Source organism: Megalops cyprinoides, chromosome 7 (genome assembly GCF_013368585.1).
Source record: "Megalops cyprinoides isolate fMegCyp1 chromosome 7, fMegCyp1.pri, whole genome shotgun sequence".
NCBI lineage: Eukaryota > Metazoa > Chordata > Actinopteri > Elopiformes > Megalopidae > Megalops > Megalops cyprinoides.
The window spans coordinates 33,995,977-34,011,260 of NC_050589.1; the positions used below are offsets into that span (position 1 = coordinate 33,995,977).

The 15,284-nt window shown below is 47.5% G+C and overlaps 2 protein-coding genes across 2 annotated transcripts; one reads left to right on the forward strand and one right to left on the reverse strand.

Annotated features, from left to right (window-relative positions):
• Positions 1–394: 394 nt before the first annotated feature.
• Positions 395–8,490, reverse strand: tti1 (TELO2 interacting protein 1). Its single transcript, XM_036533412.1, has 7 exons — positions 6,190–8,490; positions 5,533–5,694; positions 4,929–5,077; positions 4,258–4,398; positions 3,755–3,959; positions 2,055–2,142; positions 395–629 (listed from the first exon to the last, which is right to left on the reverse strand). The coding sequence occupies exons 1-7, from the start codon at positions 8,471–8,473 to the stop codon at positions 446–448; spliced, it is 3,213 nt and encodes a 1,070-aa protein (XP_036389305.1). The 5' UTR covers positions 8,474–8,490; the 3' UTR covers positions 395–445.
• A 1,291-nt stretch (positions 8,491–9,781) lies between these two features.
• Positions 9,782–15,284, forward strand: rprd1b (regulation of nuclear pre-mRNA domain containing 1B). Its single transcript, XM_036533884.1, has 7 exons — positions 9,782–10,754; positions 10,969–11,098; positions 11,355–11,494; positions 11,939–12,063; positions 12,792–12,918; positions 13,990–14,165; positions 15,094–15,284. Exons 1-7 carry the CDS (start codon positions 10,604–10,606, stop codon positions 15,241–15,243), a joined length of 999 nt encoding a protein of 332 aa, XP_036389777.1. The 5' UTR covers positions 9,782–10,603; the 3' UTR covers positions 15,244–15,284.

The window sequence follows — 15,284 nt, forward strand, 5'->3', positions numbered from 1 at the left end:
AGCAGTCTTCCTTCTTAGCAGTTTAGTTGCCTTTTCAAACCAAAGTTTTTAAATCCATCCATTGAGGCCAGTAGATGTCTCCTAGATGTCGACCTAGCAGGTCCCCCTAGTATGAACTGAAGTGCTGGCCATTTGAAATCATCTGTCGTTAAATGAAAAATCTATTTTATACTTCAGTCTGTTCTGTTAGGGGTCCTCCTATGCTTTCATTAAGTGGAGCCTTATCCCAGCCATAGGTGTAGAATGGGACATCTGCTTGAAAGGGTTTAGTCTGTGTACACCTCATGCTGAAAGGTAGGCCAACACATGTTGGTCATAAGCCTGAACCGATCATTTGGTCTGTTCTTTCAACGCATAAGCTGAGTACTCCTGACCTTGCAGACCTGGCCTGCCCCCCCCCCAGCCACCTTATTGACGGTTCCCATGGTTATTGGCCACCTTCCTGTCAGCGGATCTCCTCCAGGAGCTTGAGAATATTGTCTGTGTACTCATTCCTGCTTCGACCCATTCCCGCCAGGTGCACGGTACTCAGGTCTGGGTGTGGGGGCTCGTACGAGCACGGGCAGTATAGTTCATTCAGGGTAAACCACATGGCGTCAGGGTCCATCTGAGTCATATACTGGAAAACACTGCAACACAGAGAAGGAAATAAAGACAGGGTTGTCCCAGTGAACATAGCAGAAAGAAGGGATGCTAAATGCACATCTAAGTTCACCAGGTTAAATCTGGTCTCTCTAAGCCATCATATGGCACACAATGGTAAGGCAAGAATTGCTCAGGGGAGCGGAAATCCCCCAAAAATGGGATGTGTGGCAAATGACAAAGAGAAGAATAGACCAACCTAGGGTGGAGACATAGGGTGTTTTCACACTTGGTCTCTTTCAGCCCTCAAAATGAACTCAGAGCGATTAGTCAGCATTTTTTCGCATATGTGAACACTCCAAATGAACTCAGACCCCTCTGAAACAAACCAAACTGAGACCACCTCAGGGGGTGGTCTCAGTTCGGTTCGCTTCAAGTCCGTGTTGCGGTTTGCTTAACCTGTGCATTGTGAAAACAAAGTGCTCCAGGTTCGCGTCGCCTTTTGCCATTGTACTTTAGCCCTCTAGGCTTGCCGTAGACAGATCACATGCTATTGCACTGGGACGCTCGTAAAAACAAATAGACGGAACTAGGGCTGCGCGATTATGGCAAAAATCACAATCAAAGATTATTTTAGTCAATATTGAGATCACAATTATTCAACACGATTACTCATTGACTTTGGAAAAATCATATATTTATCCAACTTGTGTTTTTAACAGTGGATTTTCTTGAACTTTAACTCTTTCGCGCATACGGTCACACCGGTGTGATTTGCCATTTAGCGTGTATGCTAAAACAGGTGCAATAAGAACACTAGATTGGAAAATTTCTAGCTAATTTTAGCTTTGAGGAAACAGCGATTTAACGTTAAAAAGTATGATGCATAGCAGATGCTAACTGAAAACTATGTGAAGCTTAATAACGCTAATGAAAACATAACGAACCATGTCACATAATTTTATGCTATGTAGCGGGCATGTTAAGTTACATACGAAACACGCACACATTTCAATAAATAATGCGGCACAATAACCGTTTTATCTCAATTATCTTGTTTTCATAATCGTTGGAAGCCAAAATGGTAATTGAAAATAAAATTAGATTAATTGCCCAGCCCTAGACGGAACCACGGCCGCTAGCAAGACGACAATTTAACCAAAACACCACAGGAATGTGGATAACACAAGTATAGCAACAGCCATCTTGTTCCAAGTGAAAGCTACCCATAATGCAAAGCAGTAAAGGTATGAGAGCTCCAGAGGAACTATAGTGTGAACAGCAAGAGGACTGAGGCCCCATCAGAGCTGAAGTGGACCAGAAAGAGAACTGAGTCCTCTTTCAAATGAACTCACAATGTGAATGCAAAAAGAACTGAGTCCCTTTTCTGTTGGTCCAGTTTTTGGTCCACTTTAAGAGGACTGAGTTTGGTTCGTTTAAAAAGAGCTATATGTTGAAACACCCATACATACCAGAGACAGGCCTCTTGCAGTTTGTATGGTTGTCTGCAGCTCAGGTAGGGCAGGCAGGCCTCAGATACTGACTCAAGATCAGTGTCAGCTGTGGACAGAGCAAGAAAGAGAGCAAAAGGTCAGGACTGAAGAGAGGGGGCAGGGGGAGCCAATGCCCAGTTCAGGCACAAGCACACTGATCAAAGATTGGATCCAAGGCACAACCCATTCAAATAGAAAGGGGCCTACATGTTAGCACGAAGGGGGCGGGATGTGTGGCCCACATCCTCCCTAATGTTTAGGTGATGGAATGGCCCGAGACTGACCCAGGGAAAGAGATTCAAATTGCTAAAGGCTGGGGAAATTGCATGGCAGCTCCTTCCCAATTCTGTTTTCATGCAGAGAGAGAGAGAGAGAGAGATAAGTATTTCCTCAGTCCTAGATGGGAGCCCAATTCAAACCTCATTCTGCCATAAGCCCCTGCATTTAAAAACAATCTGGTACATGCCTTGAAATTTAACCTGGCACGGTTAAAGTGCTTCAGTTTATTTCCAAAAAAATCGGAATATCTCGGCATGTCCTTCAAAGGTAAAGGGGCTACTTGTGTCCTTGTGTATCTCTGAAGACCCTAGAAAAGACCCAATGAAACAAGGAGAGAAAGACCCCACCCAGCTTTTAGTAGAGGAAGTCCATTGCGAGACTGATTATAATTGACTGACTTATGATAGACTGATTTGCAGTGCTATTTGTAATGGGCACATCAGGAGGCAGGTGCTAAAATTACATCAGAACCAGTTAGAAGCTGGCTGTATTAGAACTGCGCCCCTTTAAAAGCCACAGCGTTTTTCTTAACTTAAGCCTCTTCTGTTGCTTCCCAATGGGGTCGTGCACAGCGGCCGCGGCTAATGCCTTCACCTCCTCGCGCCGAAAAGCACGCTGCACACACTCTGCTGCTCTAAATGTACCTGCGTGTGAAAAATGGGCTTTATAATGGTCCCTGCTTGGTGACTTGATCACCCTTGACAAACACAACAGTGATGTGTCTATTCGGGGAGAAAGCAGGGATGTGAATTTGAATGCACAAACACTGCTTGATGCAGTCTGACGAGAGGCTTTTAACATTCAGAGCCGTTTATGTCTCAATACTGACATCTAGTGTCCACATTCTACACAACACTCTGGCGATTAATAATGCCAAAATCTATTTATAATCAAGACAGGTATGCTGGGGTTGAATGTTGAATCTCTTACCGTGAATTAAAGGTTACTGAGACAAATTAACATACAAAAGAAGAGAGGGCAAATGTGCATAGGGGACAGCCTAGACAAGGCCCTTTTTGACAGGAGAATTACTTAACATTTTTTTTGATTTGCATATAGAAACCATTTACCCAATGACTCAGAAATGTAAATATATGGAGATCAAAAAGAAATTCAATCCATACTTGTGAGCCCGACTCCTCGTGTTCATTAAGCATTGTCCTTTCAAGGCAATAATGTCTGGTGCATGCAGTTCTGTCCGATTAAGAATGCTCCCAATTCCCAGCCAAACTGATGAGATTTTCAGTAGCTACTGCGTGTGTAGTGCAGTGAAGAAAATCATCAGGGGGAACCAATACTGGAAATCTGATGATGTGGGGGTGCAGTCATGCTTTGACACAGTTGAAATTGTGTGTTGTTAAAGCCACCCTTGATGACCAGCTCTGAAAGCTGAGGCCTACCCAGGTCCAGCCGAAGACACAGGGCTCCCAGGCCCTCCAGCACAGCCAGCTGCAGCTTATAGGCCAGGGTGTGGGTGTAGATGGGCCCAGCCTTGGCACTGATCGGGGCCTGCTTCAGCAAGGAGCTGGCGAGCTTCGGCAGCACGTCCTTGGACACCCTCCTCCTGAGGAAGTCCCCACAGGTTTCTCCCAGAGTGCACAGCACCTTCAGGAACACAGAGGCCGACATCCATAACAAAGCTCAGCAATTAAAATAGAGACATGTAAAATACAGAACTATCCAGCTGTAAAAATGGACGGGAAATGCAATCAAACATAACACAATAAATACAACAAATGATGTGCCTAAAGGATTCATCACATGATACAAAGGGTCCTTTACTGTGTGTGATTGAGAGTCACCCTCTGCCACAACTGAATAATACAATCCCAGACTTATTAAGGCCTCTCCCATTGACGTGTGTCCTTTTCGCACGGGAATGGGGGTGAGAGGGCGGGCGTACCCTAAAGGCCCGCAGCACCACCAGCGGGTCATCGTTGGTGAGCCGCTGCAGGAGGGCGGGCCAGCAGCGGTGCGCCATCGGCAGCAGCTCGTTCTCCTGAGCCCGCAGGACCAGCACGCACAGCTCCAGCACGTCCAGAACCTGCAACACAGGGACCACCTTTACACCAGTCCCTGATCCTTACAGTACAGGACAACCGCTAATGACATGGTGCCTAATATCTGAGCTCAGAAGCAGAAATATTTCTCAGGTCTGTCCAGGATGGCAGAGACAGGTTCTGAGTATTGTATTGGTTTAAGATTACACAGCAATTTTTAGGACCTTACACTTATACCAAGAATATGGACAAAATGAGGAAAGGTTAACAAACCTTCAAATTCATATTCCAAACAGACAAGACAAAAGGACAAATTTCCCATAATGCGTATTTCTCCAATATGTTTCGGATGTTGATTGTAAGAACAAAGTGAGACCATCCAAATTAAAACAAAGGAGTTAAGTTTAGGCATTACTCTAATGGTGAAAGCAAAGTTTACGCATTTCTCCAGTGGCATAAGATTCACTTGTTCAGGCACCTATAAGAAATGACCAGCTGGTGTGGCATCACAGAGAGCTGCGGAAGCAGATCACTCCGCCTCCTTTCTGCACACACTGTGAGAGCGCTGCGTTACCTTGAGCCTGAGCCGCACGCTGGGGTGGGCCAGCAGGTGGATGCATCTCTCCATCACCTCCTTGGATATGACGATGTGTGAGGGGAGCTCGGCCTTCACGTCAGGGCTGGTCACGTCCACGTCGCTCTCGGGGGCTGGCGGCGGGGCGTCTAGGTTTGGAAAACAGCGGTGAACAGTAATTAAACTCCTTTGCTCTGCAGATGCCTTTGCTCAGGCCACGTGTGAATCTGTCCTCTGTGGGCATTCACACCGCTGGATGACTCCTAGAAAAATGCAGGTGAAGTATCATAGCTCAACGATGGAATAGGTCCTCCACATGGCATTTGAAAAATGTGACTATGCCACACAGTCTCCCAGTATGGCCTGCAAATAAATCACCTTTATTCTTTAGAAATCACACTTATACCTTACGAAAGTATGCAAGGATAAACTAAATATATATAACACATGCTGTAGCACATCCCAGCGTCCCCACAAAGCTGACATCATTATTTAGTTATATTTAGTTACATTACTCATGCAGATCCCTCTCCTTACCAACACACCAAACTGCCATCAGATGGTGAAAGGGTGTATACTGAAAGTAAAGTAAAACAGCTCCAACCTGTTTCGTCTTCATCCTGTTCATCCCCTATAATGCCCTCTGCCAGCTCCTTCTGCCTGCGGTAATCCAGGAGAAACTGCCTCACATCCAGTGGATCCTCATGGTTGGACCCCACCCTTTTGGCCCCAGCTGATCCTGGGGGCTCCCCAGGGAACCACCTCACTGCAGTATAACAAACCCACAGACACTTTCACCATCAGAAGCAGTCTCCTCTGTCACATATTAAAACTCATTGGCATTGCTGAACCACAGCCACAGCTTTAGCCCTTTTAAAATTCAATGCAGCCTTCTGAATTGAGAGCTCAATGTACAATAATTATGGTTCTAGAACTGTTAATTTTCTTAAAATCAATGCAGAAGAAAAAACCTGCACGATTATCCTTAAAGGCAATCTCCCCAAACAGGCCTCAGCTGTAGATATGTAGAAAATGCTTATTGAATATTTGGACATTGTGCAGTAAGTGCTCTAGTGCACTATTAAAGAGGTGCAAAGCAGCAAAAGTTTCTGTCAGTGTGTTTTCTAACAGTACTCTTAGAGCAATATATAAGGACAAAGGGCCATGCGTCTTCAGTTTTTTTTTTTTTGACAGAAGGACAATGTTCACATAAGACCCACGAGGCAATGCCCGGTGAATGGAGAGAGGCTTCAGAGCTCACCGATGGCGTTCATGAGTGAGTGGAGCACGGCGCAGAACACGGGCGCCCGCTCGTCGTAGCTCTGGTCCAGGGCCGCCAGCACGTCCTGGACGACGTCGTGCACCAGCGGCAGCAAGCCGGCGTCCGAGTGGCAGAACATGACGGCGAGGACGCGGGGCGCGTGTGGGTGCAGGGCCAGCCTCCGCAGGTTGAGCGACACGTCGTTAAGCAGGTAGTCCGAGTTGCAGGCGATGAGCTCCCTGAGCGCGCCGTAGCCGCAGGCCCGGCAGAAGTCCCACATGGCGGAGAGGGCCGCCTGGCTGACCAGCAGCGTCTCGTCTCCGGCCTTCTCCAGCACGGGGTAGAGCGCCGTCATCAGGAGCAGCTGGAAGTCCGCCCCCAGGGCCAGGGCCATGGCTCCTATCCCCTCCAGCTGGATGCAGAGCTGCCAGATGTTGCTGTTCAGCTGGTGGATGGTGGAGCCTTTTGCCTCTGTGGGGAGCTGCAAACAGTCTCTTTCCGCTCTGTTGGTGATAGATAGCACCCTAGACCTGCTGAAATGTCCCTCCTCCACCTTTTCGGATTGCTCACAAACGGTCGTCAAGTGCCAGTTGCTATGGCTGATGTATTCCTCAATGATCGACGTTGCAGCTGCATTCAGATCGTCTTGACTCCTTGGGCTACGCTCCTGGGTGACCGTCACGCCCAGCCCGGCTGCCCCTGTGACGATCTCATTAAGCACCAAGGCCGCTTGCTTCCTATAAACCGAAGACTCCCTGTAGAGATCCATGAAATGGTCCACCAGGAGATAGAGGTCTCCATAGTATCCCAGGAGCCTGCAGATCTGCTGAAGGGCGGAGAAGATCTTTTCGTCTGTGAAGTAGAGGAAGTGCTTCTTCTGGGTACGCGTCTCCTGAGGACCCGTCCCGTCTCCCACCGGGTTCGAGGAGCCCCTCTCTTCGACGATGCGCACATCGGTCACGTCCAGCTCCAGCACCTGCATCAGTGCCTTGGAGATGCGTTGCAGGTGAGCGGCCGAACTCAGCACTGCCGTCACCCCCGGGCCCAGTATCCTGAGGTACCCCGAGAAGGCGCAGAGGACGGACAGCTTATGCCGGTCATCCGACGTCCTCATGAGGCGGGGCAGGGACGTGGCGAGGGAGTGCAGGTTCTCCGAGAGGACGTCCTCGAAGGCGTGGCCGCCATCGTCCCGGTTCCTCCGGGCCGCGCTCTCCAGGGCCGCCTCGCACCTGTCCCGGACGGCGGGGCTCTCGTCGCTCACCATGGCGACCAGGGCCTCCAGCAGGGGGCCAAGGCAGTCCCCGAGGGACTTGCAGCAGGTGGAGAGGAGGTGGTCGGCCAGGCTCGCCACCTCCAGCCTCACCTTCCAGTGCTGGTGAGCCGAAGCGCAGGATACGATCTTCCGCAGGAGGACCCCCAGCTTCCCGGAGGTGTCCTTGGCCCAGGCCGGGCTCCTCCGCACCACCAGCTCCCCCACCCTCCCCAGCTCCTCCCCTGTGGGCTCCTCCCCGACCTCCGGGTCCGACAGCTGCTCGTCGGCCATGACCAGGCCCACGGTCTGGTACCACACCCTTATGGCCCTCACCGTCACGGCGTGGCCCTGCCTGACGTCGGCAGCGGCCACCCGCGACAGGGCGAGGGTGATCCCGGGCAGGAAAGACGCGAAGGTGCCGCCCAGGAGCCGCACCTCGTCCCGGCTGGCGGTCACGTGATCCTCGGGGCAGTCGCAGCGCAGGAGCAGGGCCTGGAGGCACTTCAGCGCGGCCGTCCGCACCTCCCTGGACCCCTCCTGCTCCCCCAGGGCCAGCAGCAGGGAGACGGCGGCGCCCAGGCCGGGCAGCATGGCGGGCGCGTACAGCTGGAACAGGATGTCCCCGTAGGCTGCGTGCAGCAGGGTGTCCAGGCCCCGCAGGGCCGAGACCTTCAGCTCGTCCGACCTGGGCGCGGGCTTCCCAGGGTCGCCCGGCAAGCAGAGGCAGAGGCACAGCTCGGAGAACAGCTCCCGCAGGACGTCCCAGCTCCGCACGCAGGTGCGGGCCAGGACGTACCCGATGCCCTCCAGTGCCGCCTGGATCAGGTTCTCCCTCTTGGGCCCGGGCGTCCTGAGCACGAAGCGCAGCGGGAAGATGATGTACTCCTGCAGCTGCTGCAGGGCGCAGTCGTCCACGCACCGCAGCTGCGCGCTAAGCTGCTCCACGTTCGCCACCGTCTGCTCCTTGGTCAGCAGCACGCAGGCCGGACGCAGGAGGGCGAAAGCCACTTTGGGGTCACTGATCTGCTCCATCCTCTGGCAGAGCAGACCACTGGTGTTGCACTGTGGGCAAAATCACTCGTAATTACAACGGTGCTACGTTTCAGGTTACTATAAGCTAATCAAGGACTGCAAGATGTAGGATTTCAAATACCCAACCCTGTATTTTAATTTAGTTGAAACAGACTGTATAACAGTTGCACTATTTTGGGTGTGAACATTAGGATCTCAAGTATGTTGATACAAAGTTTTAATTGAAATAACAGCTAATAACAGCCTTAAGGGGTGGATGCCCCGAATCCGCCTAGCCATCCACCGGGCTACTCACAAGTGACTAGCACCCTTCATTACACAACTTCTATTTTGGCCATTTAAAAGCACATGCAAATAAGCTTGTACAAGCAGAGCAGCTAGCTCGCAAACCAACAGCGAATTGGATGTTTTATTATATTCTGATAACCAGCTAGAGAACCTCCGCTTTGGTGAGCACTTTGGCCTCCGTAGGGTATAAAAATCGAGTCAAGTAACCACCTACGCTAAGCAACGCTAACTGCCTATCGTTTGGCCTCCAACTAATTCAGTTACTGTAACTATAAGTAACTATCGTTTTAGCTAAAGTAACAAGTTATTAAACTAACGTTACTAGCTACTAAGTGACATTTTATAATCGCTATGATTTCGATAGCTCGCTATCTACGACGGCCGTTGGTATATGTCAGCTTGCTCACTGAAAACAGTTAACATATATTAAAATGTGTCTATTGCATGCATTAATGAAACCTCATTATCCAGATAAAAACCAGGTAGCGGACTACCCAACTTACCTACGTTTTTATGGCATGCCGAAGTTGAGAGGGTAACAACACAGCATGGACAAAACTGCGGCCGTCGCTAACTAATGACGTCACTTTCGGCGACATGTGCTGATCGCACTTTTAATATCAACGATAGTAGGTAAAGAAAGACCATTTTATGCATTTAAGTATTTCTTCGTTTCCCGGCGGATTGTCTGGCATTTATCAACTTGCAGCTTCTATGGTCAGTCACCTCCGTCTACGGATGGCGTACTGTATTACTAAGCTAGCAATACGTTAAAACATCAACAAGCTCTACAGCTAGACTAGATAGCTAACTTTAGCTCGTTACTCGGTTAGCAAATTAAGTTGTAATTAATCATCTCTCCGCCAATATTGAAAAGCATGCAAGATGCAGTAACTATAATCTTAACAGACTCGAGTTCACTCAACAAAAGCAAGCCAGTGCCTTGCTGCTGCACTGTGGGTAATCACATGTGTTGTGTTTGTTGCCCTTTGAACTCCAAGCAAAAGGTCACCGGCCATCTTGTTGGCAACAGATCTGTTGTATTTAGCGTTTCATTTGGTATCGTTGGCTAACATTAGCTAGGTAGCATGTAACTAACTACCGAGGTAGTTTGAGGATTGAAATTGTAGCTGACTAAATTGGCATCATCATTTTTCACTATTTATAACGGCATCGCAAACAAGGCAAAATAAATAGATTTTCAACGATAACGGCCAGGAGCACATGGGACTTCATTTAAAGAACTGCGAGTTTTGAGTCTTCATGCAAGTAGCTAGCTAGCTAAAATCTTGCAGAGCTAGCTTGCTGACTACTTTCAAAAGAAGTTAGCTAGGTGTCTGGTCTGCGTTTTGTAAGTAGCTTTATATAAAATTATCTGACGAGTTCGTTGGGTAAAGTAAATGCACATGAAATAAATTGCTTAGTATACTAGTGATCTAGCCAATATTGTGCATTTGGTTAGCTTGGTATATCTCACGTTAGCCGATTCCATACGGAGCGAGCAGCTTGACTTCCTAGCTAGTTAGCTTTAATGTGAAGCTAATGCGATATTACACCTAACAAACAACTTTTTGTGTTTCCTGACTTTGGTTAGTTGAATGGTAGTGCAGCAGACGCTCAGTCACTTCGAGTTAGGACAAGCCTTCTTGGATCATAGATGCTTGCTCTATTAGTGTGATAAACTGGACCCACTGCAATCTTGCTCGCTGCTCACCAGTGACAGACTTGTGATTACCTTTCTAGCAAGATAGCTTACGCTACACTTGCTGCATCATACTGCTGATGTCATACTAGTGTGGTACTGGCAACGCAGAAAAGAAAAGAGTGTGTCTAAGGGCCAGTATGTCGTCTTTTTCTGAATCTGCGCTGGAGAAGAAATTGGCAGAACTTAGCAACTCTCAGCAGAGTGTGCAGACTTTGTCACTATGGATTATTCATCACCGCAAGCATTCATCGCTCATTGTGCGTGTTTGGCATAGAGAACTGAAGAAAGGTATGTAAAATGGAACCGAAAATCATTTAACCATGTTTAAATTGTGCTGTATTTATGCTGTTGTATTGGTTTTGCAGTTCATGTTAATACAGACAGACTCCCAGAAATGTTGTTCTCTCTGCCTCAAGTTGTTTGTTTATGATACTGTCAGTGTACGTCAGCGCCTGTAAAATGGTAATTAAAATTGAGTCACGTGTTGCCGTGTCTCTTTCAGCAAAAAGCAGCAGGAAGTTGACATTCCTGTATCTTGCCAATGACGTGATTCAAAACAGCAAGAAGAAGGGGCCCGAGTTCACCCGGGATTTTGAGGCTGTCCTTGTTGACGCTTGCTCCCATGTGGCAAGGTACTTGATGTAGCCTTGTTGAGATTTGTGCCGGGTTTCAGGGCGCATACACATTTTGTTTCAGTCACATGCATGTAAAGTAGTCATTATTTTCAGATGCCAGTGTAACACTCCAGTTTCTCCTTTCCAATGGAAACACCATTGTTAACAAACAAATTATTTGTGCCCCTCTTGGTACGGTCTACAGCATTAGAGAGTTTTGGACTTAGAGAGTGGATGTGTGGGTATTAACCTAGCCTTTTGCCTTCTCATATAGAGAGGTGGATGATGGGTCAAAGAAACACATGGAGAGGCTACTCAACATCTGGCATGAGCGAAACCTGTACCGGCCTGACTTCATCCAGCAGCTCAAACTTGCCATTGAGGATTCCAACAGTCCCAGACACAAACGCTCAGGTAAGCAGGAGGTGGCCAGTTAAGGGGTGCAAAAACAACTGGCAAGAGATACTCACAGCCATGCCAGTCATATGGAATGCATTGGTTGCGTGGCTTCTAAACTCATCCGGTTGGTTATCTTGCACAGTCAACATCCTATGTCAATGGATCTATTTAAGGTTTTAATGAATTTTGAATGATAATGTTATGTTTGTTGAATGATGTTTCCTTGATTTTATTGAAAATGAACATTCATTTATGTTTATGTGTAGTACACCACTCAGTTTAGTGTTGTCAATTGCTATTGTATGGTCTGAATTATAATCAGAGGTTTTTGGAATGAGGACTTGAGTAGAGGTAGGCTGTGTGGGAGAAGTGTGCACTACTACTCTGTCACAACCTACTGTTCCACTCTAGACTATCTGTATGTGAAGCATTTTTATGAAGCCTGCATTTCATTTGCAGAGGAGAGGAAAGGCATCAAGCGTTCATACCAGAAGGTCCAGGAGGAAGAGGAAGAAGAGGAGGATGATGATGACTACAGGGGGCACTTTTCCCCACGGGAAACTGACTCCACGGGTCCACAGCTGGTATGTCCAGGTTTACTCCACCTCTCCCATAAGCTCACAGCAGGGTGTACTTTCATTCTTTCACCACTAGATTGCAGCATAATGTAACCATTGCAATGTCCACAGTATATACAGTAGTCCCCCCTTATCCGCGAGGGATATGTTCCAACACCCCCGAACCCTGTATATACTATGTTTTTTTCCTATACATGAGTGACTAATGGGCGGGTAGCATATACAGCGAGGATACGCTGGACAAAGGGATGATTCACGTCCCCGGGCGGGATGGCGCGAGATTTCATCACACTACTCAGAATGGCGCGCAATTTAAAACTTATGAATTATTTATTTCTGGAAATTTATTTTCCATTTTAATATTTTCCATTTCAATATTTTCGGACCGCGGTTGACCGCGGGTAACTGAAACCGCGGATAAGGGGGGACCACCCTTTTGTTTTGATGTTCACTGCAGCCAGAAACAGTGCAATAAGACACTAAAATTTGGCCTCACCTGGTTAGATATAGGCATCTGTAGGTAGCCTGCTGAAAGGGAGACAAGTGTGTAACATTAGTTCTTCAAGTATAAAGTGAATGTTTACTAGAATCCAGGCAGGACAAGGTAACGAGTGTGGTGGACATAACATTTACATTTACATTTACATTTATTTATTTAGCATTTTGACCACCATCTGCCTGATGCTTGCATAATAGACCCCAAACATACTTCTCTCTCTCTTGCTCTCATGCAGACAGAGGAGCTGGTCAAAGCTCTCCAGGACCTGGAGAACGCGGCCTCAGGAGACGCTGCGGTCCGTCAGAAGATTGCCTCACTGCCACAGGAAGTGCAGGACGTGTCCCTGCTGGAGAAAATCACAGGTGAGGCCGGGGGGTGCTGGGGAATTGTTAGGCCAGGGGATGTAAACCAGGAAAGTTATAGACTTGAATCCTGGCTAAGGAGATGCTGTGATACCTTAACAAGAATAATGAACTGGATGTCCTTTCAGTAAACATGTATCTTAACAAATAAATCATATGCACCCTGTAAGATATTAAAGTTGCACTAGAGGCTTGTGTCTGCCAAGCAAGTAAGTGATAAAATGTGACCTCACTGGGGATAGAGGGGCAGGTTGTCTGTCTACCTCAGGGTTCCAGACTAACCTTTCCACTGGTAGCACTGGTGCTACCAACTTTCTTAGTTGGTCGCACCAGCACATGATTTGGTCGTCCCTTTTTTTTTTGGTACAGCATGGTATTAATCAGTGACCTTGCATGCTGATGAATAGTTGTCTTAATTTGCATACCCTAGTTTTGCATTGATGTAAAGATTGACAGTGACTCAAGACTTGATATTTGCAAAATATTTTAAATCTGAACATTGTTTCCCCCGTTGTGAGAAGTTTAATAATGCTAATGAAAAGAACCATGTAACGTAACACGCGCTTCATAAAATAAGTTGCGTGCGAAAGGGTTAAAATAATCACCTATAGACCGCTTCATCTTTGGAAGACGGTAACAGCTAAATGGATTGTTCGCGCGTTTCATCATCAGTACGCGTATACAGGCAGGGAGAGACCAACTGAGCCAGTGAAGAAGAAAAAGTAGTACTTTCAACCACAATGGCTAACGCAGTACCCATGCCGGAGGGGCACCAAAACAGCCTAATGATCATCATTCGCATGAATACGAGCACGTGAAATTTTAACTCGCGCACTCTCAAAAAATGGTCGCATATGCGGGCATATTTTCAAGTCGCACTGGTGCGCCTAGTTATAAAATTTAGTCGCACTGTCTCCAAAAATGGTCTCAAAATGCAACTAAATGGTCGCAGTCTGGAGCCCTGTACCTTCTAGCGCCATTATGAATGTAGCGCTAAGTTGTAACCTTGTGCTTTGAGCGGATGTGGGGGCATTAACCTTGTACCCTTGGACTTCTCTGTCTGTACCATAGACAAGGAGGCTGCAGACAAGCTCTCGAAGACGGTGGACGAGGCCTGCCTGCTGCTGGCCGAGTATAATGGCCGCCTGGCCGCTGAGCTGGAGGACAGGAGGCACCTCGCCCGCATGCTGACAGAGTACATCCACAGCCAGAAGGAGGCGCTTTCAGAGAGGGAGAAGAAACTGGAGGCAAGCGCTTTCATCCTGCTGCAGGCACCACCCATTTCTGTGCCCTTTCAAATCAGGCACCGTAGCTCAAGCATATATCCTCTTTCCTCTTACATATAACATATTTTCTGTCATCGATCGCTATGTTCCATGCTAAATAACAAAAGGAGGGCAGATGTGTCTTCCTATACATCTGTTTTCGCTTGGAGGTGTGTCACATAAAACACAAACACACACAGTTTCATTGCTGTAGGTACAAAAACACTGAAGGAAAAAATGGATGTGTTCCCTGTTGTGACCTGAAAGGCCTTCCATCCTGATGATGTGAAGATCAGTGAATCCATGCAGCATCACTCATTAAAACATCACTGGCTTTCTTTAGGCAATAATCAATTAGATAAACATATCAATGGTAGTTTGCAAGGAATCCCCTATATTGCTGTGTAAATTGCTGGACTGATGAGAGGTGCACAATGGAGGTGCACACTAAACTTACAAATGGTGCCCCATGGACATTTCTAGTATGCTGGTTTTTATTCCAGGTGTGCTCAGTTATTTAGGTTGAGCTGTTAATTGATCTCTGACCTGGATTTGGCGTGGATCGTAATTGCTTGTTACAAAATCTAGTAGCAGGGAATGCATGGCTCTAACAAGTGTAATTTTAGTATACCGATAATGCTAAAAAATTGGCTAGTTTGTTGGCTAGTACAGTTAGCTCATCACAAAAAAGTAATTGACAGGCATTCACTACCAAGAGCATCAGCAGGAGTATATGCATAGATGAAAGTAATTTCTCAAAATTCCATCCTCCTTAATTCCATCTTCAAGGTTGCCAAATTTCATTGATTTTTTTTTTTTTTACACTTGTCTTGGAATTGTCCTTTTAAAGTGACAGAAAAGCCTAGGGATTTTAAATGTGATTTAGACGGGATTTGTTTTTGTCTCGCAGGAGTACAAGCAGAAGCTGGCCCGGGTGACACAGGTCCGCAAGGAGCTCAAGTCCCACATCCAGAGCCTGCCGGACCTGTCCCTGCTGCCCAACGTCACGGGGGGTTTGGCCCCCCTCCCCTCTGCTGGGGACCTCTTCTCCACTGACTGAGACCTCTGTGGCTGCGCAAGCCACCCCCCCCCCCCCCTCCC

Coding starts and splice junctions, on each gene's coding strand:
- tti1 (XM_036533412.1), bottom strand. CDS start 8,473: ATGGAGCAGATCAGTGACCCCAAAGTGGCTTTCGCCCTCCTGCGTCCG. Junction 3,960..4,257: donor TGGTGCTGCGGGCCTTTAGG/GTACGCCCGCCC, acceptor GTGTTCCTGAAG/GTGCTGTGCACTCTGGGAGA. Junction 2,143..3,754: donor GTGTCTTCGGCTGGACCTGG/GTAGGCCTCAGC, acceptor CTCTGTCCACAG/CTGACACTGATCTTGAGTCA.
- rprd1b (XM_036533884.1), top strand. CDS start 10,604: ATGTCGTCTTTTTCTGAATCTGCGCTGGAGAAGAAATTGGCAGAACTT. Junction 12,919..13,989: donor CCTGCTGGAGAAAATCACAG/GTGAGGCCGGGG, acceptor TCTGTACCATAG/ACAAGGAGGCTGCAGACAAG. Junction 14,166..15,093: donor AGAGGGAGAAGAAACTGGAG/GCAAGCGCTTTC, acceptor TTTGTCTCGCAG/GAGTACAAGCAGAAGCTGGC.